This window comes from Ammospiza nelsoni, chromosome 10 (assembly GCF_027579445.1).
Source record: "Ammospiza nelsoni isolate bAmmNel1 chromosome 10, bAmmNel1.pri, whole genome shotgun sequence".
Taxonomy (NCBI): domain Eukaryota; kingdom Metazoa; phylum Chordata; class Aves; order Passeriformes; family Passerellidae; genus Ammospiza; species Ammospiza nelsoni.
In genome coordinates, this window is record NC_080642.1 from 21,476,747 (window position 1) to 21,504,494 (window position 27,748).

Genomic DNA, 27,748 nt, shown 5'->3' on the forward strand with positions numbered 1-27,748 from the left:
TTTACACACATAAAAGTGCCCCAACAATATGGCACCATCAGCTGCATCTACGTTGGCAACTCCATCAGTGTAACTCACCCCAAAGTCCCTGCAGCCACTGCCCAAGGCAGCACACAGCTCTGGTGTGCAGTGGAGGCTCCCTCCTTTTCAGTGAGTGTTTTTGGTGAAGGATTGGGGATGGAGGTTACCCTAGAAGGGCTTTGATCCACAAGAATTGCTTTGCTGCTGAAAATGTGCTTGTAGACCAAGCTGGCAGAGCACTCTGCACTGGGGGTGCAGCGCTTAAAGCTGGGAACCTTCATGCCAAGGTGCAAAGGGCTGGGGCAGAAAAAGCAGGAATGTGCAAGGATTCAACTCCCACACATCCTCTGCTGGGGCCTCTGCTGCTCAGGGCACAGCACTACTCACTGTGAATACAGACCTGGCCCACAGACAGTACCCAAAATAAAGGTTTTGCTTTATTCTCAAAACTCCTGGAGGAAGAGTAAAGCCCCTCTAAATGTTTGGGAGGGAAATCTGGGGGGAAAAAATGACCAAACCTCCCCCTATAGTGCCACATATTCTTAATCCATTTTTTTCCTCCCATACTTTTGGGAGCAGGGAGTCTCCAGAAGGCTTTGGCAGAGAAGAGACTGCTGACATCAGGAGGGCCCTGCACCTCTTGGTGGGAACAGCATGTTTCTGACATGGCAACAACATGGGTTAAATTCCAGGCAAGTCATAGCTTTAACATGTTAACATGCTCTACCAGGGGAAAAGCTGAGGTATTTTTAGCATGGCCAGAGTGTTTGTCTCTGCACTGTTCTGGCCTTTTTTGGAATTGTTAACTCTGCTCTGGAAACAAATACAATAGCCTTTGCAGCAGTGAAATACCACTTATTTTCCTTTATTGGTTGCCACAAAGAAGACTACTGAGTTGTACTTGAAAGAGATTAAAGGAGAAACATACATCAGCTGCTTTCAGCACAGCTCACTGCTTTCACAATGCCAGCCAGACCACTTGCTGCTTCCCTATTTCTGCCCACATCCCGCAGCCTTTCCCACTTCCATGCTTAGCTCTGACAGAATCTCAGTGGAGAATGCATTTTTCTTCATGATGAATCATTTTTCTTCATGGTTTCATCCTGAGTTGCTACTTGAAGGCATTGCCCCTTGCTCTCCTGTTTGACTGGGGTGAGCGCAGTTAGAGGGGTCAGCAAGACACACATTGCTCTGTCATCCTGCCCCTCACACCAACCTCCAAGACACGGCAGGGACAAGCATCTGCTGACAGATTGCTTGGTTTCATCTCATTAAAAACCCACCATGCAGTGCTGGGCAGAGCCCACCGAGTGAATCAGGGATAAAGGAGGAGATGGAGTTGAAGCACAAACAAAACAACATCAACACAAGGCAAGTCTGAGGGCTGAAAGGGAAATCATGTGGAGTGAAGGAGGGACTCTCCCCCTCTCCTATTTCCTTATCCCATTTGAAACAACATTCCCTTGCTCCTCCCCTCTGCCTGGGGCTGGCAGAAGCATGCAGCACAGCCACGAGGAGCAGCCACCTGACAGCCCCAGCCACACCTGGGCCACACATGCAGGACACCCAGGGAAACAAGAGTCTTGGAAGGATTAATGGTGAGAGAGGCTCCTGTGGCTGCAAATAGGAGACTGTAGTTGATCATCTGCTCCCACTTGATGGGAGAGGAGAACAAGGCTTTTTTATATTGTCCCAGTTCTTCTCTTCCTCCTCTTCAGAGATTGCCATTACCAGTCTGGAATTACTTCTCCAGTTACTTCTCGCTGCTTCTGGAGTGGGAGAGAAGATGGGGCAAGGGGACTGTGTTTGGCATCCCAGACTCATCTCTCAGGCAGCAGGACGAAGAAGATGGCCTTGAGGAAGTGCCCAAAACTGCAAAGAGCAGCCACGAGCCAGTGGGAGCGAAGGCTGGGGTCAGTGTTCACCACGCACTTTGTGATGTCTGCCTGAAGAGGAGGGAACAGAGATTGTCAGAGACACCCTGAGACACCCCCTGGCATCTGCACCCTAAGGAGCAGCTCAGTGTCACAGCATAAAAGACTAAAGCTTGAATCAGTTATTAAATCAGTAGTTTGGTCTCGTACATATACAGGAGTTGATAAACACTTGTCATGTGCTATATAGGTCCAAAAATATTTTGGCAAAACTGTGGAAGTATTATCATTTCTATAGTCCTAGAACACTCTCAGCATAACTTCCATAGGTTATTGTTCAACTGCTTCAACACCTCCTATGAAGCTGCTGATAAATCTGTGACTATCCCCAGCCAAAAAGATTGAGCTACTGCACCAAAATCTCTTGTGCTGACTCCTGAGAACTTGCATTGACTTTCCTCAGCCTTTACAGCTTCTTTGTTGGACATTTACTGCCAGGTCAGTCCCTTTTGCAGGCTGTGCCAGCCCCACACCCCATGGCACCACCCCTGCTGCAGCACCAGGTGCTGGCTCTGACACTTCCACACACTCCAAGTTATTAAATCAGGCTCAAGAGCCCTGCAAAATGCGCTTTACTAACTCCCCACACTGTCCCCCTCTTCAGCCACCCCTGGGGACAGAAATGCTACAGGAAGATTATCCAGCACTTCTCATTTTGGATAGCTAAATGCAACTTTCTTGCCCTGTTCAAAAGGTCTAGGAATCCTCAGCAGCATCAGCATTCCCATCCTTTTCTGTAAAGCCAGATGCTTCCCAGAGGTTGTCCTGGTTAATATCAGCTCAAGTTGCTTGTACATTTTCTCTTGCCTTAATGCTTTATTTGGAAGGCATTCAAGCAAGACACCCCCCAATTTAAATCTAAAGCAATGCAAGCTTTGTAGCTTTGTTTGAGGAAATGCAAATGCCAGCAGGGATGCCTCCCAGATTTAAAGACGACTTGGGCAGCCAGTTTCAAGTATTAATGAGAAGTTGGCCTGCAATAACTAAAAAAATTTTTTAAAAAAGGAAAAGAACCCCATCAAATTGATAGAAACAGGCTCTCAGCTGGCATGGGAAGGAGAAAATGGAAAATATCAAGAAGGTGAAGTGAACAGGACAGAGGTAGAGAGAAAAATGCATTTTCTGGTGCAGGAATCAAAATTAAAAGCTTTGCCCATGATATAACTGAGTTCTGGTTAAACTCCAGCCCAGCACAAGATGTGGACTGAGGCTGTGTAACAGGGGGTGCACTGTTAGCACATCAGCCCCATGTGCTTTGCAGAAACAGATTTTGGGAACAATAATCACATCACAAGGATAGCAAACGCTCACAGCCCCAAAAGTTTTTTCTTTACAAGCTCAGCTCAGCAGCCTTCCAAATTTGCCTTCTAACATAAATCTCTCATTGACCAAGCACAGATGAGTGAGACTCTCAACCCTGAAGTGTTCCTCACCAAAACAGGCCATGAGAGATGATAATAATCTTCTCTATTCCCTCTGCCTGTGCTCAAGGCATGCATAAGCCTTGCCTGACCAACCTTGGTCATCATCAGAAAGGAAAAAGGGGCTGAAGGGACAAATCCCAGAGTCTGGTTAGTGGGTAGAGCCGCACTAACCAGCCCCATCATCATCTACAGACCAAAGCTGTGCTGCCACACATTCCAGCAGCTCCTTGCTCACCAGGTCAGGAAGGCTGGCCCAGTGCAGCTCACCCCATTGCTGCTCTCCTGGGAGCACCAGCAGGAGCTGAGCTCATGAACAAGCCACAAGCAGAGACTGCAGAAGGGAGGAACACAGAGCATGCAGTGATGGGAAGGAGCAGGATGGCAGGAGAGAGCTGCGTCAGCACCAAGGTGAGGAAATGCTGCTGAAAAACACAAACACAGCAAGCAGAGCCCAGGCAGTGAGCAGAGGATGCTGCAGTGAGGTACCAGTGGTCACAGGCATTGATCTGTATTGTGGAGGAAAGCAAGGTGGGTCTCCCTGAACACTTCCAGCACACTCACCCTATTTGCATTTGAAAATAGTCTGAACTGAACCTGTCAGATTCCAGCAGCCTGCATGGGGTCAGGTTTAAAACACTTGTGTCAAACTGTCCCTTTAGCCACGCAGGACCTGTCTGAACACACATTTTAGGGCACCTGATCCTTGAGAAACACAAGCTCTAATGGGCTTTAGTGCCTCCTGTGAGCCAGTACAACCAACCCAACCCACCGGGCTGATTACAGCTGTGAGGGGTTAACAGCCAGGTGAGGAAATGAACTCCTCAAAGCCCTGCTCTGTTCTCCCAAAGGCAATGACCTCAGTGCTCTAACCAAGAGGAGCTGCACTCAGAAGCACTTACACATTTCTATGGGGCTTGCTCAGATAAGCAAAATTGCTCAGCTGTTTAACAATTGCCTCAGCTGTTGTTATCCAAATCAAGCCTACCTGATAAGGCAGTGCAATTGAAAACTTCAAAGCCACTTAGGACTTTTTGCCTGGCCAGGCACTGATAAACTGTTGCAATGGCAGTTTGATATGCTATGTTAATTGTTCAAACAAATTCAAGTCACCTACACTGCTTTGTAGCAAATGCTGCTAAAAAAAAATTAAATCTTTCCATTCCACTGTAAAGCCACTACTGAGGCTGCAAACTCTTCCCAGGAGGAGATGATGCCTCAAAGGTTCTTTCCTGCTCTTCCATGCAGGTTTCAATTGGTCCTGCACTCTTCTCCACCCTATGGAAGCAGCATGGGAACCTGCTGCTGAATGGAGAACCCCAAATGCCTTCCCCAAGTCTCCTTGGAGTCTTTCCTGGACCAGCTCAGGGATGGGGGTTATTCTTGGCAGCCTCAGCCTAGGCTGATGAGTAAGAGATGGGGAACAAGGATGGCAAGCCAGGACAAACCACCACAGTGGGTGAGAGGGCTCCACCAAGGAGCTGCTTGGTCTGGCCTGTGAGTGAACAAGGCTGGGAAATTCCTTGCTGCAGTGCCTACATCAAGAGAAGAACATTCGGATAGGCACAGCACGAGATGGGATTAGCAGCATTTCCCCTCATTTCTAGAGGGAAAGTATTTCCTTTTCAGAGCCCAGAGCTGCTGATCAGGGTGTTGGAAATGGCTGTATCAGGACAGCCCAGCAGCTTTCACAGGCCTGTGCTTGATGAGGGACAGTAAAGTTGGCTTCCCTTCCTTGGGGCCAGATCCCAGGAAAAATCAGCATGGATTCAGCAACCCCAACAGGAATGTGCTGTCCCTCTAAAGGGGCATGGCTGGAAAAAGAGCAAGCAGTGGATTTATCCCCTCAGCTGCACAGAACCAGTGCTTGTAGCCACAGCTCTCTTCATAGAGAGCAGATAGGCACAACTTCCCAAGGGTATTTCCTGGGAATGGCAGCGAGGAACCTCAGAGAAACAGAAAACATTTCCTATCTCCATTCTCTGCTCCTGTTGTTCTTGCACATGTAAAATGTGTTAAGAAGACTGCTTACCTGAAGGGATTTAGTAATTAGATTCTAGTAATAGTTCTTGATATTAATTAAGCAATTAGGTCAAAACTGTGTCCTGTCTTGAGACAGTCACAAGTTTTTCTTTAGTATTCTTTAATATCTATTTAGTATCTCAAGTATTTTAATATCTCTTTAGTATAGTATCTCTTTAATATACTATAGTATTAATGTAATATAGTATAGTTTTAATAAAACAATTTTTAGTATCTCTTTAGTATAGCATCTCTTTAATATACTATATTATTAATGTAATATAGTATAGTTTTAATGAAACAATTATTCACCCTTCTGAATCAATAGAATCAGACACCAATCATTCCCTGGGTCCTAAGACCCTACATACAATAAATGCTGGTCTGGAGATGGGTTTTGCAGCTTGTTTGCTATGCAACAAATTTTTTCAAAAATATCCTTTTGGAACGATCCAAACATTCTGTTTTGAACTCTAATGAAGCAATACATGAATTAAAACAAGATGCTAGCTTATCAGAACATGCAAGTTTTACCAAAACAAAATAAAAATAGCTGGAAACTGGAAAGAGATGTGTTCCTACACAACATTTCTGTTTTAATGAAATTAGACCTTAGGGGGAAAAAAGTTTCAGAGAATACATTTCAAGCAGGTATGCAGTTAAAGAAAGCCTGAAATGATACTGAGACAGGGACTGGCATTCACAGGCAGGAACAGTGTCACTTAATTCCAGGATATTCTCTTCACCTGCCTCAGCACAATTAATTTTTGGAACATAAAATGAAACAGATCAGGGCATTCAAATCAAAGGTTACTTTTAGCCCAACCAAACAGCTCCCTGAGACAGCTGGCCTCAAGGTGACACAGTTTTGGAGACGGCAGGGATGATTTAAGGTAGGATTGGTACTTAGTAAGTGCAAGGGATCCCAAATCAGAACAATGATACTTTCCCAGTTTTTCTTCACACTCCTGAAGAAATCAGGGAACTGAACCAGCTACTGACTGGTTGGGAAGTCTCAGCACAAAGGAGCAATACTCAGTTTGGAAAAAGACACCCCACTCTCTCCAGACGTGTATGGGTGAGGAGCCTGACCATTTCCTGACAGCTTAGGAATACATTTCACCTGTTGGAAAAGAGGGAATTTGCATGCCTTGGGAACAAGATGTCCTATGAACCGAGTGGTGTCACAGGGCAATATTTTGCCCCAAGCAGCATCTGCCCAGCAGCACACTAGGGGATCCAAGGATCTGTGTCTGTGTCCCTGCCTGGTACATGCAGACAACCCCCAGCTGCCAGCCAGTCTCTCCACTCAGCTGGGGAGGTCACTGGGAAGGTACTTAGCTATGCCACAGCACCAAAATAAAGTTTTTCTATGAACCATCCTCCACAGGAACCAATGCTCACATTAAGTACAGAGAGACCAAAGGAATCCAGTGCTTAGAAGTGAAGTGAGAATTAAGCTGGCAGGCCTCATTTGTTACCAGTTTCTAAGAAACAGCTGGCCAAGAGTATCACAGAATCAAATGGTTTGGGTTGGAAGAGACTTTAAAGATCATCCAGTTCCACCCCCTGACACAGGCAGGGACACTTTCCTCTAAAATCAGCCTGCTCCAAGCCCCATCCAACTTGGCCCGAACACTTCTAGAGATGGGGCAAACCACAGCTTCCCTGGGTAATCTGTGCCTCACAGGAATGACCCTACAGTGTCCCTCTATGAATGGCTGATAGCTCTGGAGAAGATCAGGAACACAACAGGTGATGGTGGGCCAGGACTGAAATAATAATAATAAGGAGAAGGATGAGAAGAAGGAGGAGAAGGAGAAGGAGAAGGAGAAGGAGAAGGAGAAGGAGAAGGAGAAGGAGAAGGAGAAGGAGAAGGAGAAGGAGAAGGAGAAGGAGAAGGAGAAGGAGAAGTGGAAGAAGGTGAAGAAGAAGGAGGAGGAGGAGAAGAAGAAGAAAGAAGAAGAAGAGAGGGGGAAGAGAGGAGAAGAGAGGAGAAGAAAGGAAGAAGAAAGGAAGAAGAAAGGAAGAACTACTGATGGTTTTGAGGATGGGACCATGAGGCAGTAACAGAGTTATGTAAGTCTAGCACAGGTGTAAGGGGTAAGTAGGACAGAGGTGGCCACAGCATTGTGAAAGAAAATCTCCCACAGCCTTTTTCTGCATAAAGCTGCAGAGAGCACACTCTCACTTCCGCTAACTGGGATATTTTCAGGTCTGGGCACAGAGAAACAAGTCCAATGAGACATGCAGCATTTCTTACCCAGCCTCCTCTCCTCTTCAGCCACGTCACCAGGGTCTTGCGCACGAACTCGCCCAGGCAGTCCACGATGGTGTGAACCATGGCCGGCTGCGCGTGCCGCACGCAGTCCACGGCCAGCCCTGCTGCCACGGCGTACAGCGACACCACCTTGCCCCACGTGATGCCTGCGAGAAGGGAAAAGGACATCATATTTGTAAAAATCAAAATGAGCAATGTGGGACTCCAGGCGGCTCTTCAAAGCGCAGTTTATTGCGTACAAAATGCAGTTTATTGTATACAAAATGCAGTTTATTGTATTCAAGACATTACAGCAGCCCAGGGTGGTGGGGTGACAGAGCCTGTGCCTACAGCTGTCAGCTCCAGCTGCAGGCAGGCCTGGAGACCCACATCCCTCCTTCAGGCTCTTACTGATGGTGCCCCACGTTGGGCGCCACTGTAAGAGCCTAAATGAGAGATGTGGGACTCCAGGCAGCTCTCCAAAATGCAGTTTATTGTATACAAAATGCAGTTTATTGTATTCAAGACATTACAGCAGCCCAGGGTGGTGGGTGACAGAGCCTGTGCCTACAGCTGTCAGCTCCAGCTTCAGGCAGCCCTGGAGTCCTGCACCCCTAAATCAGGCTCTTACTAATGGTGCTCCACGTTGGGCACCACTGTAAGAGCTGAAATGAAGGATGTGGGACTCCAGGCTGCTCTCCAAAATGCAGTTTATTGTATCTAAGAGGTTACAGCAATCTAGGGTGGTGGGTGACAGAGCCTGTGCCTACAGCTGTCAGCTCCAGCTGCAGGCAGCCCTGGAGTCCTGTATCCCTAACTCAGGCTCTTACTGATGGTGCCTCATGTTGGGCGCCACTGCAAAAGCCTTTATGAGCAATATGGGACTCCAGGCAGCTCTCCAAAATGCAGTTTATTGTATCCAAGAGTTACAGCAGTCCAGGGTTGTGGGTGACAGAGCTGTGCCTACAGCTGTCAGCTCCAGCTGCAGGCAGGCCTGGAGACCCTTAGTTTAGGTTACAATGCATTATATACTTTTCTTTGCTGAGCGTCTTAATACAGCAGAACCAATCTATACCTTAACTATTAGTCAGTCAGATATCTAATCTCCCAGAAGACAGCCTTCCTGCCAGGCTGCCCTGCCTGCAGCAAGTGCTCCACAGAAGCTGTCCTAGCAGCTGGGACCTTCCTGTTGGTGTCAGGGATGAGTGTGGGAGCTCAGCTCGAGGTACCAGCCAACCTCCTGGGGCTGCCCTGGGCATAAATCCTTCATGCTCAAACCCTGCAGTCATAAATCCCTCATGCTCAAACCCTGCAGTCAGCTGCCCCTCATCAGGCTTTCCTCAGGACCAGTGACCTGGAAACACAACCCTTTCGCTCCCCTGCACACAATTTACTTTATTATCTGTGATAGCCATATTTATCAAGCACACTGGGAAGTATTTTACAGTGTTGGGTCTCTGTGGAATCTGCGCAAAGTCTCTCCCAAACACAGGCAGAAGCTTGGTGAAGTTCTAATGTTTAAAAACCACACAGAACTGTTCTCAAAGGATTGCAGCAAGGTGAGAGGATGGAAGATGTGTGCAGTGATTAGATGTATGGATCAGGAGGGGTTAAACACACCATTAGAAAACTGGATGTCCTCAGCAAGCAAAAATACAATTTAAATGGAGTAAAACAATCCCTCTTTCTTTCACTGCACTCTCAGATCCTCAGGTAGCCTGGACCAGCTTCGGATGGAGCCCCAGCCTCCTCACAGCAGTTCTCATTGCAGCAGAATGCCCTATATTTCTTTAGAAAACCTGCAGATTTCAGAGCATTTCCACAATTCTTGCACTTGGTGCTTCAAAAGGGACACACTAACAATTTTAGGAATTGCTTACTTTTCTTTTCCTTAAAACAAAAATAAAAAACAAACTAAACTTTAGAGGAACTCTTCAAATGTCAGCCACGGGAATACTTTGTAAGACTGAAGAAAATCCATTCAGCATTACATTAGTCATGACAAATGGGATTTTTGTAAGATAAAAATCTACAGATGAACCTTTTGTGAGGCTCTCAAATCTCCTGTGACACTCTGTCCTTCCCCAGAACTATCCCTGAGATCAGGGGAAGTTTTTAATGTAGCTGAAGCGACTGTTCTTCTTTTGGCTTTACTTGCTGAGCAGACCCTGCGGTGTCCCTGACACCAGCGCTGTCACTCAGGAAGTTCACTCCCTGCTTGGCATTCACACTATTTATCTGCCTTTCTCACATTGTGTGTCACCATGACAGCCAGCAGAATGAGCCAGGAAGAGGCTATGAAACCACACAAGAGTAGACAGAAGGGTTCTCCCTGCAAGGAAGAGGCTGTCCAAGTGCAGGTCACTGCAGTTCTACCCAGTGAAAGAGGCTTTCAGGGGTTACACTCCTTGCTGATGATATATTCAGGACCAGAGCCTCAGCTGGCTGATATTCAGCTTTAGTATAAGTCACTTTTGCAGTTCTCCATCCCTGCAGAAATGTGGTTCCCTGCATCTTGAGTTACATAACAAAAGTTACCCAAAATTCCAGGGAAGAGTTCACTGGCTTACTCCCAAGCTTTTGCTGACAGCACTCCTCAAATATCTGAAGCAAGTCCATTAGCTCTGAGATATTTACGTGGCAGTAACAAAGACTGACAGGACTGAAGTCACTCTGGTGCAGAAAAACAGCTCCAGTCCTGGTTAATGCTGTTTTGAGCCCAAAATAGAAGAAAAGTGTATCCACAACCTGTGAAAGACAGAGACCCAGCACACAGGAAAGCAGATTGCTCTAAGGCACATCAGTCCAGAGAGGATGGAGAGGAACCATTCAGCTCCAGTTTCCCTGCTAAGATTGTTCCTGCTGCAGGATTTGCATGAGGGGAGTGCTCCTGGGACATGAAGAGACCCCTCTCCCTTTCACAGCAGAAAGAGATCAGGTTCTTGGTTAATAATGGTGATGGATGTGGAGGGCTCAGGGCATCCTCCTTCCAGAGCACCCCCAAAGGGGTCAAACCAATCCTTCAGACTGCCTTTCCTGTTAGAGTCAGTCCATGGGGGCAGGAGAGGAGGAAATCCCTGCCTGATTTCCACTTGTTTGAGTCCCCTTTGCCACTGCTGGAGGCAGAAGAGGGAGGCAGCAGGCTGGGCTTCTCACTCACAACAGCAGGGCACAGCTTATGCTCCTCTTCTCATATTGTAGGAAGCAAGGGATGAGCAGGCACCTCCAACACCAGGACCATGCTTGGGGCTGGCCCCTTTCCAGGAGGGCTCCAGCACCCACCCAGCCCCAGGCAGGAGAGAGCAGCAGCCCCAGCAGTTCTCCTCTGCCCTTTCCCAGGACACCAGCTCCATAAACTTTTCTCTCTCCAGAAAACATGGGTTTAAAGGTTTTATGTGTTCAATGGGCAAAGTCTGTGCAATGGTAAGTGATGTTATGTTGCATTTACTCCCCTTGGCAGGGGCAGAGGAGCACAGTTGCCTCTGTCAGTGCCTCTGTCCCCTGTGATGTCCAGGCCAGGTTCACAGTGACACCAGTGTGATACATCTCAGCAAAAGCTGGAATTGCATCTCCCCAGTGCACATGAGAAGTGAAAACACATTGGCTTGCTCCAAATCCCTCAGAAGGGCTGGCTGTCATCCACACTGGGTGAAACAGGCACTCATCACCAAGCAAGACAATCCATTCACAGCTTCCCACTGCGTGGATTAACATGCACAGGAGCTAACAACAACAGGGAATGGAAAGCTGGTCCAAAAAGGAACCAGAGAGAGAGAAAGCTCTGCTCACAGACATGGAACAAAAGGATGTGGAAAAAGTGAAGGGCTGCTTAGAAGGCATTATTAAAAAATAAGAAATGCAAGTTGCACTCCCTAGGCCAGCCATGGAGCTGAAGGTATGTAAACACTGCTGAGCCCAGGGGAAAATGAATTAGCAGGAGAGGAATGCTCTTGAAAGTATTCCTGCTCATATGAGCTTGTCTGCCCCAGGGGAGAGATGAAGAAGCCATGAGACATCAGGGCACCACACAACAACCTGAGGTTATTCAAACAAACTCAGCATCAAAGCCCTGCTCACAAATCAGACCTTAAAGAAACACCAGCCACTGCTGCAGTCCAGCAGCTGGGAGAATGCAGCCAGACACAACAAGCTTTGGAGGAGAGAAAAGCTGAGAGGGGTGTGCACAAGGCAGGAAGATCAAGCCATAAGGCCTAAGCGATGAGGGAGAAGCAGGATGCTGAAGAAGCTGAAGAGCACCAAAAAAAATGCGGCTCTCTCCATGAATTTGTCGATACCCACTGAGAGCAGAATTCCAATTTCTAACAGCATTTCAGAGAAATGGTCTGGGTTGGAAGAGAATTCAAACCTCATCTCATTCCAATCCCCTGTCACGGGCAGTGTTACACCCCAGTCACTTAATTCCAGGATTAAAACCAAGGTTCTTTTGCTCTGCATAGATTCAAAGGAGAAAATCCCAACCAGATATGATCAAGAGGTAAAAAAAACCCTCATGAAAGTTTGCTGGCAAACTACAGAAAATTAAGGAACGTTGGCAAAAGAGTAAATGCAACATAACATCACCTACCATTGAATAGACTCAGCCTACAGAACATAGAAAACCTTTAAACCCATCCAATGCCATGTTCCATGAGAAGAGAGAAGAAGAAAGGGAGAAAAACAGAAAGACAGGAAAGATACAGAAAAACAGACTTATAGCTACTAACTGCAGTTCCAGCGATGTAAAACTCCAAAATGAAGTAGGGTCTGTCACTGTGATATTTTCTGAAAAATCCCTTCACCAGGATTTCTTCTCCTGGGAAGCTGAGAAGCCTCAGAGAGAAATGAAAACAGTAATTATCTGATTGCTTCTCCTGCTTTGGAATGTGGTCTAGACATTGTTCACTAACAGGTGCACGTTTGATTGGTTTCATGTGAATTGTTTTAACTTAATGACCAATCATGTCCAGCTGTGTCAGACTCTGAGGAGTCAGTCACAAACTTTCACTATCATTCTTGTTAAGCCCTCTGTCTGTATACTTTAATTTTTTTTGTATAGTTTTAGTATAGCAATGTTATGTTGTGTTATGTTATATGTTATGTTATGTTAGCCTTCTGAGAACAAGGAGTCAGATTTTCATCTCCCACCTTGTCCTGAATACCTCGCAAACCCCACAGGGTCAAAGGACAATGTTCTTTCCTCGTGGTCAGGCTTCTTAAAGCTTTGGCCCATCCTGGCCCTTCCTCCCAGGTGGGATTTGCAGTTTCTTGGACACACTAGGTGCTGCCTTCATTGTGCCATGGCTGACAGACACTGCAGGGCTGGGGGTGCTGGGCCAGGGCACCACCCCAACACAGCAAGGGCTGACCCACCCCACCACACATTCCAAGCATCCTAAGATGTCTCAAAACAAATTCTTTTTTCCACTCTCTGACAGGCAGGGACACCTTCCACTATCCCAGGTTGCTCCATCCACCTTGGCTTTCAATATTTCCAGGGATGGGGCAGCCACAGCTTCTCTGGGCACCCTGTGCCAAGGCCTCACCTTCCTGGGGAAAAAATTTCTTCCTTATATCTAATCTAAACCTACTGCCTGTTAGTTTGAAGCCATTCTCCCTCGTCACTCCAGGCCCTTGGGAAAATTCTCTCTCCAACTTCCTTGTTGGCTCTTCCAGGGGCTTGGAGGCCATATTGAGGTCACCCCAAAGCTTCTCTCCTCCAGGCTGAACAACCCCAGCTCTCCCAGCGGAGCTGCTCCATCCCTCTGCTCGCCCTGGTGCTTCCTCTGGACTCTCTCCAGCAGCTCCAGGTCCTTCCTGGGCTGGGCCCCAGGGCTGGAGACAGCTCTGAGCAGGGCACAGAGGCAGAATCTCCCCTGCCCTGCTGCCCAGCACAGAGGTGGGCTCTGGGTCTGTTGAGGATTGCAATGCAAGTTGTTTTCCATTACCATCTGCATGGCAGATTACCTTTGTCAAGTGGGCAGTTTGCCTTATCTCTCTCTTTGAGTGACCACATTCACTCCTCCCTGGGGAGGGGACATTGCTGATAACAGCTATTGAATGTCACTGCATGGCTGATAAGAACTACAGCATCCCATTGGGAGATGTGAGCCCAGAGGGAGGAGCCAAGCATTCCTACCCAGATATAATCCAGAGGTTTTGAGACACCAGCACGGCTTCTCCACTGGATTCCCCAGAGGAACAGCAGTTGCCTCTTCCACTGGATCTTCAGAGGAAGAATCCATCCTTCTCTACAGGATCCCTGCTCCAGCAGAACCACCCCTGACACTGCAGGAGGGCTGAGCCACAATTCCAATGGGACTGCCACCAACACCCTGACCCACAGGGTGTCAGGTTGGGTTCTGACTCTGGCAGTGTTGTTCTAGTGTACCGCATTGTTTATTTGATCCTTTTATTTTCTTCCTTTCCTTATTAAAGAACTGTTATTTCCTGCTCCCATATTTTTGCCTGAGAGCCCCTTAATTTAAAATTTACAGCAACTCAGAGGGGTGGGGAGGGTTCACATTCTCCATTTCAGGGGAGTCTCCTGCCTTCCTTAGCAGACACCTGTCTTTCCAAACCAAGACAAGGTCCCAGTACACAGGGCTGGGGCATCCCCAGCTCTCCCCCACCAGCACCCCCAAGTCCTTCTGCCAGGGCTGTTCTTGATCTGCTCATCCCCAGCCTGGACTGGTCCTGGTGGTTGTCCCAGAGCAGATGCAGCATTAGCACTTGGCCCTGTATAACCTCATGAGATTCCCATGGGTCACTTCTCCAGCTTGTCCAGGTCCCTCTGGATGTCACCCCATCCTTCAGGTGTGTCAACAGCACCAGTCAGCTTGGTGTCACCTACATCCTTGCTCCTGCAGGGAAAGTGCTTTCTCCTCAGAAAGAACTTACCCTACATTCCTGTTACACAGGGCTCACTTCAGCCCAGGCACTCTTGAAGAAAAGCCAAACCCAGTAAAAACCAGGCTGAAAGCTTTTAGAAAGCCCTCATGCCTAGCAGCTCTCACCAACAGGGCAGAACTGCTTCCTTTGGGAAAGGAAAATGCCTCCCCCTTTTCTACTTCTGTTTTTCCACCAAGTGACCTCTTCCTTCGGGCATTTGTTTTAAAACGTAAGGAAAAAAATGTCAGCTTAGCCAGGCCCCAAACCAAAGCTTGTAGAAGGCAGGGGAATGTCTCCTGCTACCTGCAGAGCAGCTTTGGACCCCACATGAGAACAGGTGGTAACGTCACAGAGGTGATGGTGCTGCAGATGCTTCTTCACCATCAAGAGCAGATCAGGTCTCTGCAGTGCTTTGTCTCCACACAGGGTGGGCTCAACTCACCCTGAATAACAAATGAGATGTTTGGAAACAGGGGAACAGAATACAGCTTGAGCCTAAAGGCTCTTCTCCCAGATGACAAGCCATGGGACAAGAGGAGATGGCCCCAGATGATGTTCAGATTGGGTATTAGTGAAAATTTCACTAAGAGGTATTGACCAGGCTGCACCAGGGGATGTTTAGATTGAATATTAGTGAAAATTTCTTTTTTGAGAGGAGAGGCATTGAGCCAGGCTGCACCAGGTGATGCTCAGAGTGGGTATTAGTGCAAATTTCTTCTCTGAGAGAACAGGCATTGAACCAGGCTGCACCAGGTGATGCTCAGAGTGGGTATTAGTGAAAATTTCTTCTCTGAGAGAACAGGCATTGAACCAGGCTGCACCAGGTGATGTTCAGATTGGGTATTAGTGAAAATTTCTTCACTGAGAGGACAGGCTGAACCAGGTGATGTTTAAATTGGGTATTAGTGAAAATTTCTTCTCTGAGAGGCATTGAACCAGGCTGCTCAGGGCAGGTCTGGGCTCAGTCAGGACTTGCAGACAGCGTGGACAGGAAATGAGCACAGACAGAGCTACAGTGTGACGACTCAAAACCAGACCAGAATGTGGAAGATAGACATGTAAAATATTAAGGAGAAAACTTCTCCAGAAAAAAAAAAAAAAAAAAGGGGTCAAAATCCCCTGCTTCCTTGCTGCAAAGGCATTTTAAGTGACTAGCAGGGCTCCCCAAGCTGTCTAAGCACTGTAGTGTCAGACTGTAGCTGTTGTCTTAATAAACTTGGTAATTGGCATGAAAACTCACCCTGAACTTGAGTGTCTGGTTTCCTTTGCTCAATAAGAGCCTCTCCTCTCAAGTATGGAAAAAAAAAAACAACAAAACAATAAAAGGAATGAATGTCTGGCTGCTACAGCCAACTCCAATTTGCTGGATTTATTGTTAAATGCTGAGTTTTGAGACTGCAGTGGGATCCAGGAACATTAAAAAACAGCAAACTCCTACCCCTCAGCCACTCAGCAACCTTCTACCCAGGAGAAATTACAATTACAAGCTGATAAAAGCAATTAAATGCACAACTTCCAGCAGAGATGAGAAAGAATTAAGAACAGAGCGTGGAGAGCCCTGGGAAGGTTTGAATCAGCCCACTAAAATCCATTTCTGCAGCAGGGTGGCTCCAGAGGAGAGGCAGCAGAGTCCAAAGTCTCCAGCATTGTCAGCCCCAGAGGGCTGAGTCCAGATTCTATTCTTAATACCCTGAAAGGTTTAGAACTATGAGATATGATCCCTACTTTAATTTGAAACTACCCACACATTTGGCTCCTGAGTTGAGAAGTGAAGAACACCAAAAAACATAAAAAAAGCAGCTTTCCATGAATTTGTTAATACCCACTGAGAGCAGAATTCCCAGGAGGCAGCAGGGTTTCTCCCCAGCACCACAGCACACACAGCCTGCCTCCCCTGCAGCATTCCTGGCCTCTGCCTTAGCTCTCTGTGTCACTCCAGCTCTGGAGGTGGCCCGGCCCCAATGCTGTAGTCACCTCACATCAGCTGCAAATTGCAAATTGCACCTGAGTCTGGCAGCTTGAGTGTTGTTTTTCAGTAAAGCTCAGCACTAAGTGACAAGACAGGGCACCTGCACTCTGTACCATCCTCAGTGACACATTCCTGCCATGCTTTCCCTCTCTCTGAGCTCCCAGGCCCTCCCAAGCTGCAGCCCAGGCGTGCTCTGAGAGGCTGGTGAGGGCTGCACAACCAGGCACACAGTCCAGTTCCTCCATTTCCAGTGACACAGCATCAATTTCCCTAACCCAGGGAGTAAAATCTGCCCTGATCAAATTGCCAGCAGCCGTGGGCAGTGCCTGTGTTGAGATCTATTTTGCCATCTGGAGAGGATCTGCGCTCTCCACCACAGGGCTTCAGACCTTCTGCATGCCAGGGCTTCTCCAGAGTGTCAGTGGTTCCAGATAAAGCAGTTATTAACAAAGTTCTTTGTGAGGGTTAAAAGGTTTTGAGTGAGGTAGCCTATTTGAAAGTACAACTGAAACCTGAATTTCTATCCTGTAGCAAGTACTGCCAAAGTGACAGGAGTCCCTGCATCCTGTGACACCTCCATGCTATTGTCACTGGTTTCAGTGGTTTCATGCTGCCAGCAAGTTGCTTGTTTGGGCTTTTTTTGCCTTTTTTTGGTTTTGTTTCCAATCTTTAACATCTACCATCCCTTCCACAGACAACACAACAAGACACTGCAGAAAACCTATAACCATGTCAGAACCTGCCTGACATAAATCCCTCTGAAAGGCTTCTTTTCCTCAACTCCCACAGGCTGCTTTTCCAGTTGTGAGCAGGGATTGTTTCCAGGAAAAGCTGAATGCAGCACAGGGCTTATTTTTGCTTTTGACCATCATCTCTGGAACCAGTCTAACAGCAGCAGCAGCACACTCACATCTAAGCAGAGAGAAAGCTCAAAGCACCTGCTCATCTGGAACAGCCTTAAGGAGCAGGGCTTCCCCAACATGAGAAAGGAAAAGGCTGCATTGCATCTCTGGGTGTTGCTGTGGGAAAGGAAGCCAGGAGGAGAGGAGCTCTCTGTGATGAGCTGATTCTGGCTCCCAGCATCAGCAGCCTGAGCTGGAACAAGGGAGACTCCCAAACAATGAATCTCCTGCAGCTGCCAAAGGTGAGCAAAGGAGCTTGGAATGAGTGACCTCCCTCTGCAATGAGGCAACAACCACCTCCTAACGAGGAAGGGCAGGAGGTGCCTTCTAGAACGAGGCAGAACCTACTGGGAGGATATGACAGCCCAAGACATTTCCCTGCCAGCAGAGAGCAGCTCTCATTAAATCATTAAAGCAGGGCACAGTGCCAAACTGCCCACAGCCCTTTCAGAAAGCAAGCCCCACCTTGCAGGCTGTGCCTTCTCCAAGAGGTGTTGAATAATACCCTTTCCTTGACTCAGAGATGGGGCAGCTGAGAGGTGCTTGAAGAACTTTAATTCCATTTTCAGTCTCATGAGAAGGGTGAGACAATACAGATGTTATAATTCACATCATCATAATCAGAAGCCAACTATCTCCTAATTACAGTACATCATAAGTGGTTTTTGACTTATCAGATTTTTACCACATCATGCCTTACAACCAATCATCTAAAACTACACCTTGTGGGTCCCACTAGAATGAATCTCTCTTATTTGTAAGACTATTTTTTTTTGAAACTTTTTTAGCTCTATTTCTTTCTCAACCATATCTCCCCTATTCCACACCATTTCCAAACCAACATTTAGAAGGCAATTCCTTGTCTCAAATTCAGACACAAACACATACTATGTGAGAACTCCCCACAAACCCATTCACCACAGGAGGTGGCTCCATCCCTGCTACTCTGTGTGTGTGCGTGGGCACCATACCTGCAGTGAAGATCTGCGTGGCCACGGCCAGGAAGGCGTCGGACACCACGGACTCGGAGTGCAGCGAGATGTTCAGCTGCCGCGCCACGTTCCGGTACACGTTGGGACGGATGTACTCCAGCTCATCCCCTGCCAAAACACAGCAGGGTCAGCTGGACACAGCACCAAGCCCTGCTCCCACCCTGGAGGAGTCCAGGGATGCCATCAGGTGAATGGGATCCAGCTCATCCCCTGCCAACTAACAGCCAAGGTAGGCTGGAGAGAGCACCAAGCCCTGCTCCCACCATGGAGGAGTCACAGCTGGTCGCACGCCAGGGATGCCACCAGGCAAAGAGTCTGAAGCCCTGTGGAAATCCAGGGCACCACAGGGAATATTTCTCTGTCTGCTCTGGGGTGCCCTGACCCCCAGGGGAGCACTGGCTTTGACCCTCATTCATGGAGAAAGTTTCTCAGACTTCAAGATAGACCAGAATCCACAAAAGTGTGGAATAGATTATAGAGTAGTGCAGGGGTATCACTTGGTTAAAAATTGAGGTTTTGGGATTTTTGTGCGTTGTGGATGGAAGCAAGATGGAGGGCACAGGGTGTTGTCCTGGGTTTCTTCTTCATGCTGCTTCTTCCTCTTCTCCATGGGTTTGGGTGGCATTTTATGATTGGGCAGAAAATCTGCATTGCGGGCTCTGTGGGATCAGTTATTGGGTTAAAAGGGAAAATAATCCAGGTGTCAGTTCTTAATTGGATAGTTTAGTCTTAAAAGACCTTGGAACAAGAGATTGTTGGCCATTTTGTGCCTTCTAATGAAAAGCTGCTGAACTCACAGCAGTGAGACTGTTTTACTGATAAGAAATAATAAACATCTGAGTCCCAACATGAATTACTGTCTCAAGTGCCTTCAATCCAGACCCAGAAAAACCCACAACTGATACCCCATAAAGCCCAGCTCCACCTGAGTTTAGGCAGGCAGAGGAGTGCTTAGGGTTGCTCAGAAGCAATTTCCTCCCATCTGCGTGGAAATCACAAATCCTCTGAACAGACAGAGACACAGCTCTCTCCCAGGGTTTTCCTGGGAAGCTGTGAGAAAGCTCAGAGAAAAGAATGAGGAACAATTCTTATCTCCACTTGCTGCACCTGTTGTTATGCACATGTGGAATGCGTTAAGGAGATTTGTTTACCAAAGGGTGATTTCTTAACTGGACTTCTGGTGATGGTGTTTTGGATTCATTGACCAATTGGATCCACGGGTGTCGTGACTGTCTGGCAAGGGCAATGGGTTTTTCTGAATAGTATAGTATTGTGAAAAATGTGTGAATGTATTTTATTTTATTGTGGATGTCTTTTATGATTGCCTTTTTGCAAATATTGAAATGAATATTCTATGTGTTATGTTAGAAAGTTATGCTGTATTAATTCTCTTAAATAGTGTGTTAAACAAAAGGTTAAAATAGAAACTATGCTATGTAAGATTTTTTTTTAAGAGAGGAGTGAGGTATGCCTACTGAGACAGCAGCCACAGGACACCTAAATGTTTCAGAGAAAGAGAATTTATTGTTCACTTATCAGAAGACACAAACTTCTTCCTGCCTTGCTCAGGCCTGAAGATGCTGTCAGTATTCAGTGGAAGAAGCTGACCAGACAGAATCCTGTGTTTGAATGGAATTTATGCATCATGTATGAGGTGTATGAATATGCAACAGGTTGTTGTTTTTAAGGGCTAATCCTCTGTTAACAGGTGTCCTTTTTCGGGTTTATTTTGCCCAGAAAGAGGTACCTGGACTGTCTGTAACTCTTTGTTTCTATTGTCTCATGTGGTCCTAAATCCAAATTGTCCAAATTATTATTACTCTAATTATATTACTATTTTTATAACCATTCTAATACTATTAAACTTTTAAAAATTTAAAAACAAGTGATTGGCGTTTTTCACAATATCATATAATAAAGTACAATAAAGCAATTGTCAGCCTTCTGCAACCATGGAGTCAATGCTAATTATTCCCCAGCAGGGAATGCTACTCCCATACATCTGCACCCTGGGACTCCTAAAGGGAGCAGGGACAGGCAGGGGCCCTGTACCAGTGGTGTGGCTGCAATAATCCCTGATATAAATGCTGTTCCCAGGCTGGCTGCCTGCCTTTCCTGCAACACAGGAGACAGGCCCCAGATAAGCAAATCCATGTCATTTTATTTCAGAAGTGAGAAGGAAGCATGAACGTGGTGTTGTGAGGTCCCCAGGATGAGGTGAGAGATGAGAATTTGACTCCGTGTTCTCAGAAGGCTTATATTATATTATATTATATTATATTATATTATATTATATTATATTATATTATATTATATTATATTATATATACTAAAACTATACTAAAGAAAGAGAAAGGCTAAACAAGAACGATAATGAAAGCTCGTGACTGACTCCTCAGAGTCCAACACAGCTGATGGTGATTGGTCATTAATTAAAAAACAATTCACATGTTTAGATAAACAATATCCAGACCACATTCCAGAGCAGCAAAGCATGGAGATGAGGCTTCTCCTTTTCCCAGGAGAAGAAATCCTAGGGAAAGGATTTTTCAGAAAATATCATGGTGACACATGTACATCCATTGGGAGCTACGCCCTTCCTCAGCACCCCATCAGGCTTGTACAAAAATGCCTCCAGTGCAAGAGAGTGACTCAAGAATGCTGAAGACTGATGAAAGCCAAGGATCCACCCAGAGCTGCACAGCATTAATTAAACAAAGAGACTGCCAGCTGTTTTGTGCTCACTTGAGAGTCAATCTGGAGTTCTTTCTCTCCTTCAAATGGTTAAAGAGAAGTTCATCTGCATGGCTGACTGCTCAGCAGCAAGGTACCTGACACACACAGAGATGTGTTTTCACCTTTCTGCCCAGCTGGGAAATGGCAGGAGGTGTCAGGCCAGCTTGAAGAACAAAACACAAACACCAAGGACAAGCAGAGAGCCTCCTCCAAAAGGACCGAGCTATGGGGCTTGGGAAACAACAGTAAAGCTTTTCCTTGTGTCGCAAAATAAATAAGTTTTTGAGTAGTAGAATTAATAAAGCCCAGTTTCCAAGGGATTTCTCTCTCTGTAGGGGTTCATGGATATTTAATGAAGGTTGCACAGCTGCTGTAGGAGCGTGACACTGCAAACACCCCATGGGACCAAGCCCCTTTCTGCACAGAGAGCCCTTTTTGGCTTGGATTTAGGACACACTGTGTTCTTCTCCTGCACAAGGGTGCTCTGAGAAGAGGAAGAGGTATCCCAACAACTTTATATCCCACTGTAAGACCCAAGTGACTTGGCCCAGCCAGGGGGCAACTGATCTTCTTCAAAATTTTATTTATGTGAGAGATAAAAAAGAAGATCTCACTGCAATCAGGACCTTTTCACAGAGCCATTAGCTACTGATCCTTAATTCATTTATCTGGCACTCAGCACAAAGGCAAACCCCAGCTCTGCAGAATTCCACAGCTGAGCTCTCCCAGCCCTTTCTGAGTAAGGGATTGTCCCCTGTTTGACAGAAAGAGGAAACCTGCCAACACGTGGTCAGCCCTGATAAGAGGAAACCTTACTTGGACTACCAACAGCTGTTTTCTCCCCCCAGGCAGCACACAGGCTTCCTGGAAAATGTCAGGAAATGGGGATAGCCCTGCTTAACTGGGCCCAGGAGCCTGGGATCAGCACTTGGCAGCTGCCACTGCTCCAACTCCCAACAAGCAGCTCCTGGAGGCCCCAGATGAGATCAGGGTTTGGTCGGAGGCACACATGCCCTGTTCTGCAGCAAGGCACAGGGCAGGCAGCAGCATCCAGGGAAGGAAAGCACAGGAAAGCATTCCCAAGCTTGGAGAGCCTCCCTGCCCAGCAGCACCAGGACCTCCACGTTGGTGCTGGTCTCCAGTGCCCTTGTTCTGATTTGCAACATTTAGAGCAATCTGGGGGCCTCTCCTTTCTCCAGTGCTTATGGAGGAATTTGCAGGGCAGCAGTGGCAGTTTGCAAGTGCAGAAGCTCATGGCAGTGGTCAAAGGGCACCTCCCTAGGCCTTGGCCAGAGGAAATACAAGTTCAGATAAACCAGCTGAAGCCCAAGTCCAGCAGTAGCAGTGCCCTAGAAGATGCCAGATGCATTGTGGCAATTAAGTCACTCACTCTGGAGAAAACCCTGCAAAAACACCCAGCTGAGAAAGGCTGCTCTAAGTGCTGTGGGAACTGGTACCCAGCTGGAGACCTGTGCCCATAGAATCAGTTTGCTGCTGGGCTTTCTTACACTGCTTTGTGACTTTGAGCTGTTGCAGGTCCTCAGAAAAAGGCAACTTCATAGAAACCCCGTGCTGAGCAGTGCTCCAAGAGACTGAGGAGACTCAGGCAAGGGAGCTGTTTAGGGAAGATCACCAAAACCAAAAGCAGAGAAGAAAAACCTCTTTATTGCAGTGGTCAAAGGGCACCTCCCTAGCCTTGGCCAGAGGAAATAAAAGGCCAGATAAACCAGGCCTATGGCAGACACAGCACCTTGGTCTGGGCTGCCTCATTTGCCTCATACCATTAGGTTTTACCATGCCTGACTCATTAATTGCACTAATTAGCTGCTAAGCCTCACTGAGCTGATGGAGTCTCCCTCCCTGTGACCTCCAACAGCATTGCCTGTGCCCAGCACCTCTGCTGGCCCACCAGAGCCTCTGTGTGCAGGTGGGCTAGGAAATACCCCGACTTCCATCTCCACAGGCTTCTCTGCACTGTCATGAAGGAAGAAACTGGTGCTGCTTGTTGCACTGCTCAGGAAAGGGCTGAGGATCAGCATTGCTGGCAGGTGGCTGGACACCAGCTGGCCTGGTGCTGGTCAGAGCAGAAAAGGGGAAAAGAAAGGGAAGGGCCACGTGACAAGTAAAGTTTCCAAAGGAACAGGATGGAAACTGTTCTTCATCCTAATGGGGAGCACTGCTCACCTTTCTGCTTTCATGGTGCTCTCCAAACAGATTGGCTCAGAGAAGGCACCAGGTTCCTGGGACTATCAGCCAAATCTTCCCATCTGGACAATCCAGGAGACGCCTTCAGATCCTCAGAGCCACCTGCCTGCCCTTCAACGTGTTCCTGGCCACCCACAGAATTTTGGGTTGAAAGCACAGAAATCTCAACCCCCAACGCAGGCAGAGAAGAAAGGAAGTACAAACAGACAGTGGGATTGGCAGAAGAACAAGAAAATTCCCCCCAAAACCAAGCAACCACTGGAAACAAAAGCAGAAGTAAAATCAGCGTAGAAGAGAAAAAGTGAAAAAGAATGAATTAAGAAAAAGAAGTCCTTTAAAACAAACCCAGCTATGCCTTAAGAAGAAACTTAGGATAATATCAAACTGGTAGAAAGGGGAGAAAGTGGGAACACCAGCCCTGGTCCTGTCTTTGTTAGGCCCAGCTAATGCTGACTTCACCAGACCTGTTTGAACTTTGATGTCATTAAATCAGATGCAAATGCTGGTGGTAGTTTCCAGCCAGATGTGAGCTAATATACCAGCCTGCAGGCAAAGAGGGATGTTGGGAGCAGCTTCCAAGTATAAAGGTGTTGGGTTCCCAAATGACAAACAGGATTTTGAGCCAACTTGAGCACACAGGATGCTACACAACCCAAAACAAAAGACCAGGCAACTGTTAACATTTAAAAGGTGCTCCTGGTACAAACTCTAAAGATTATCTTCATGTCACCAGGCATAACCTTCAATCTGCTCTCCCTGAAGCCCTATTGTTGCTGTGCTGTGAAGGTGGCACAAATGGCAGTGTGTGCCACACAACATCAGCCAACTCCTTCCTGCTCCAGCTAAAAGCAAGAAAACTCAGGTGTTGCTGAATAACCAAGATAGAGAAAGGAAAATTAACACACTGTCATGAAATCAGCTTTTATAAAATGTCCAATAACACATTTTCTGAGCATCTACGCCCAAATGAAAGCTGGGTGAGCTACTGCTGAAGCCCAAGTCCAGCAGTAGCAGTGCCCTAGAAGATGCCAGATGCATTGTGGCAATTAAGTCACTCACTCTGGAGAAAACCCTGCAAAAACACCCAGCTGAGAAAGGCTGCTCTAAGTGCTGTGGGAACTGGTACCCAGCTGGAGACCTGTGCCCATAGAATCAGTTTGCTGCTGGGCTTTCTTACACTGCTTTGTGACTTTGAGCTGTTGCAGGTCCTCAGAAAAAGGCAACTTCATAGAAACCCCGTGCTGAGCAGTGCTCCAAGAGACTGAGGAGACTCAGGCAAGGGAGCTGTTTAGGGAAGATCACCAAAACCAAAAGCAGAGAAGAAAAACCTCTTTATTGCAGTGGTCAAAGGGCACCTCCCTAGCCTTGGCCAGAGGAAATAAAAGGCCAGATAAACCAGGCCTATGGCAGACACAGCACCTTGGTCTGGGCTGCCTCATTTGCCTCATACCATTAGGTTTTACCATGCCTGACTCATTAATTGCACTAATTAGCTGCTAAGCCTCACTGAGCTGATGGAGTCTCCCTCCCTGTGACCTCCAACAGCATTGCCTGTGCCCAGCACCTCTGCTGGCCCACCAGAGCCTCTGTGTGCAGGTGGGCTAGGAAATACCCCGACTTCCATCTCCACAGGCTTCTCTGCACTGTCATGAAGGAAGAAACTGGTGCTGCTTGTTGCACTGCTCAGGAAAGGGCTGAGGATCAGCATTGCTGGCAGGTGGCTGGACACCAGCTGGCCTGGTGCTGGTCAGAGCATTGCCTGTGCCCAGAACTTCTGCTGGCCCAAAAGCCTCCTGCAGAACCTCAGTCTGGTGCAAATCCCTCCATCCCAGCTGGGCTCCCCCTGCCAGGACTCACCAAGCCGCAGCAGTATGGTGGAGACCTCGGCCAGCTTCCCCCCGGGCACCGGCGCGTTGTGCTCGGGTTTGCTCCAGCTCACACCGGCCTGGATCAGCCTGGAGTTGATGTAGTCTCTGCACAGAGCCTTGGCTTGGGACACAAGCTCTTTGTCAGTGGGAGACCTGTCAAAAACCTCCATCACCTCTGCAGCAAAGACTGAGGAACGACGCAGCACCTCCATCCTGGAGTGCACGCACAGGCTACAGGGCTGAGCCGCAAGAGAATCTGTCCACCAGGAGATGTCCTCAAGGTCTGTCAGAGATCCCAGCAGCTCTTCTCCACAGCCCACCTTTTCGTTTTAGCTGGTAAATAAAAGCATCTGTGAGTCCTCTAGCATTGCAAAGATGTAAATCAGGAGTTCAGGAACACAGCCCAAGTCAATAGCATCACATTCGCAAAACATTTCTCTGGGTCCACCTTACAGACAGGGGGGAAAAGTCTTGCATCTCTCAGCCACTGACTATCCCTGGAAGCATGGTTCACAGAAAGGCTGCAGTTTGGAACTCTCGAGGTGTTTCCTCTTTTCCCATTCGGATTTGGCAGTTCTAGAATTACCCATCAGACAGACTAGACAGTCAGAGCATGGAAACACTTCATACAATGTGCTGACAATCTCAGCTTGTTTCAATTAAACTGGAAAAAAAAAAAAAAAAGAACCCCAAATACCAGTTCCAGTAACCTCAACCAGATGTCAACAGACATTCCAGCTCAGTAGGTCATGGATCTTTCTGAAGAAATGGCACTGTTGCAAGAACCAGACTATGGGAGCATTGGAAATGCCTTGATGGAGACGCTTATTCTGAGACACATTCTCGGTTTAGGTTTTTGTTGTGCCATGCTTTTCCCCCAAAACAACGTGCATACTACTACTTGAAAACATCTAGCAGTAGGAGAGAAAGCAAAGCAGAAATGTAGATTTTTGAAAAGGTTTAAGCTGTGAATGCCTTAAGGGAAACGTCAAAATTTCTTCAGAGGCACCTGAATTCATCTGCTGATCTGAGTTTTTAACCCAGTGCTGCTTCTGAAGTCAGAGTCAGACCAGTCTTTATTCAGAGGTTAATAAATGCATTTTTCAGTCTGCATTTCAGTTTCACACACCTACTTACAATGACAATTTTCAAACAAAACACAGCCAGTTATCCCAATTTCCCCAAGAAAAAACATATTTACCTCTCATGTTGCACTTTTTCCCCCCTCAGTGATTTCTTTTTGGGCTTGCTTTCGTGTTGCTTTAGAAGATCTGCATCACTGGTTTGGGATTCCCAGGTGACTGTCACCCTCCTCTGCTGCGCTTTCCACGGGGCTCTGTCAGCAGCACATCCCGGGATCCTTGGGCTTGTTCTCCTGCTTTTAAGGGACCAGGCGCCGAGGAAAGCTTCTGGCTTTAGCCTTGTAAGGAAGATGAAATAAGCGGGAGGTGGGGTTGCTGTACCCAGAGGGAGAGCTCTCTCCTCCCCTCTCGTCTCTCTTAAGGAGGCTCGCTGCTGTTCTGGGCTTGGCTCCAGGCTCGGGGCGAGGCTGCGAGCATCATTTCTGATCAAACAGAAGGGGATGGATGCACTGCTGAAACAGGGATAATTCCTGCTGGATTCCCACAGCAGCTCCTGCAGAGTTGATGCTGGCCAGTCCATTCATACCGCAGCCAAGTGGGGGAATTGTGCTCTGTCATATTCAGCCGTGGGTTAATCCTACACTTCAATCCCTGCCATCATTCTGGGCTATGTCCCTGCCCATGCAGGGGGTTTCAACCCCCAATACATGATCTGTAAGGTCCCTTCCGACCCAAACCATTCTGTAATGCTACAATGATTTTATGATTAACATGGAGATGTTGGGAAGGATGAAAGTTTGACAAGTCTCACAGACATGGATGCTTAGCAGAAAGATTTTTGAATGTAGAATCTGAAAAAGGAATAGAAATGAAAGCAAGTTTTGATATAAAAGAAAAGAATCCATTTACTGGATAACCAAGGAGGCAAAGGGTGTGTTAGTTAGAAGGGGTTTTTATGGCTTAGAGAAAAGGATAAACCCACCTCAAACAAGAAGATGTTTTTACCAAGCAGAAAGCACAGGCAAACAAGTCAGCAAATGTGGCAAGTAGAAAAAAGGTCTCAGAATTTTCCATTGCAAGAAAACTGAAAAACAATTTCTAGCTTAAAGTGTAATGTACTAACTTTTAGTGATTGGAGAACAGTAACATGAATATGGTAATTACAGTAGTTATGACAGGCTATAGATAATAGTTAAGGTATAGATTGGTTCTGCTGTATTAAGATGCTAAGCAAAGAAAAGTCTATAATGCATTGTAACCAAAAGAAAAGTATAAAATGCATTGTAACCAAAAGCAAAGGGTCTCCAGGCCTGCCTGCAGCTGGAGCTGACAGCTGTGGGCACAGCTCTGTCACCCATGACCCTGGACTGCTGTAACATCTTGCATGGAACAAACTGCATTTTGTATACAATAAACTGCATTTTGAAGAGCTGCCTGGAATCCCACAT

At 47.1% G+C, this 27,748-nt stretch overlaps 1 protein-coding gene across 2 annotated transcripts; it reads right to left on the reverse strand.

The window, feature by feature from the left end:
- Positions 1 to 865: 865 nt before the first annotated feature.
- On the reverse strand, positions 866 to 26,639 carry BOK (BCL2 family apoptosis regulator BOK). 2 transcript variants are annotated; one of them, XM_059479256.1, is made up of 5 exons: positions 26,420 to 26,639; positions 25,208 to 25,551; positions 18,389 to 18,517; positions 7,662 to 7,825; positions 866 to 1,963 (listed from the first exon to the last, which is right to left on the reverse strand). In XM_059479256.1, exons 2-5 carry the CDS (start codon positions 25,428 to 25,430, stop codon positions 1,943 to 1,945), a joined length of 537 nt encoding a protein of 178 aa, XP_059335239.1. In that variant the 5' UTR covers positions 25,431 to 25,551; positions 26,420 to 26,639; the 3' UTR covers positions 866 to 1,942. The 2 variants fall into 2 exon arrangements, with proteins under 2 accessions (XP_059335239.1, XP_059335238.1); XM_059479255.1 differs by having other exon boundaries at positions 866 to 1,967.
- Between the last annotated feature and the right edge of the window lie 1,109 nt (positions 26,640 to 27,748).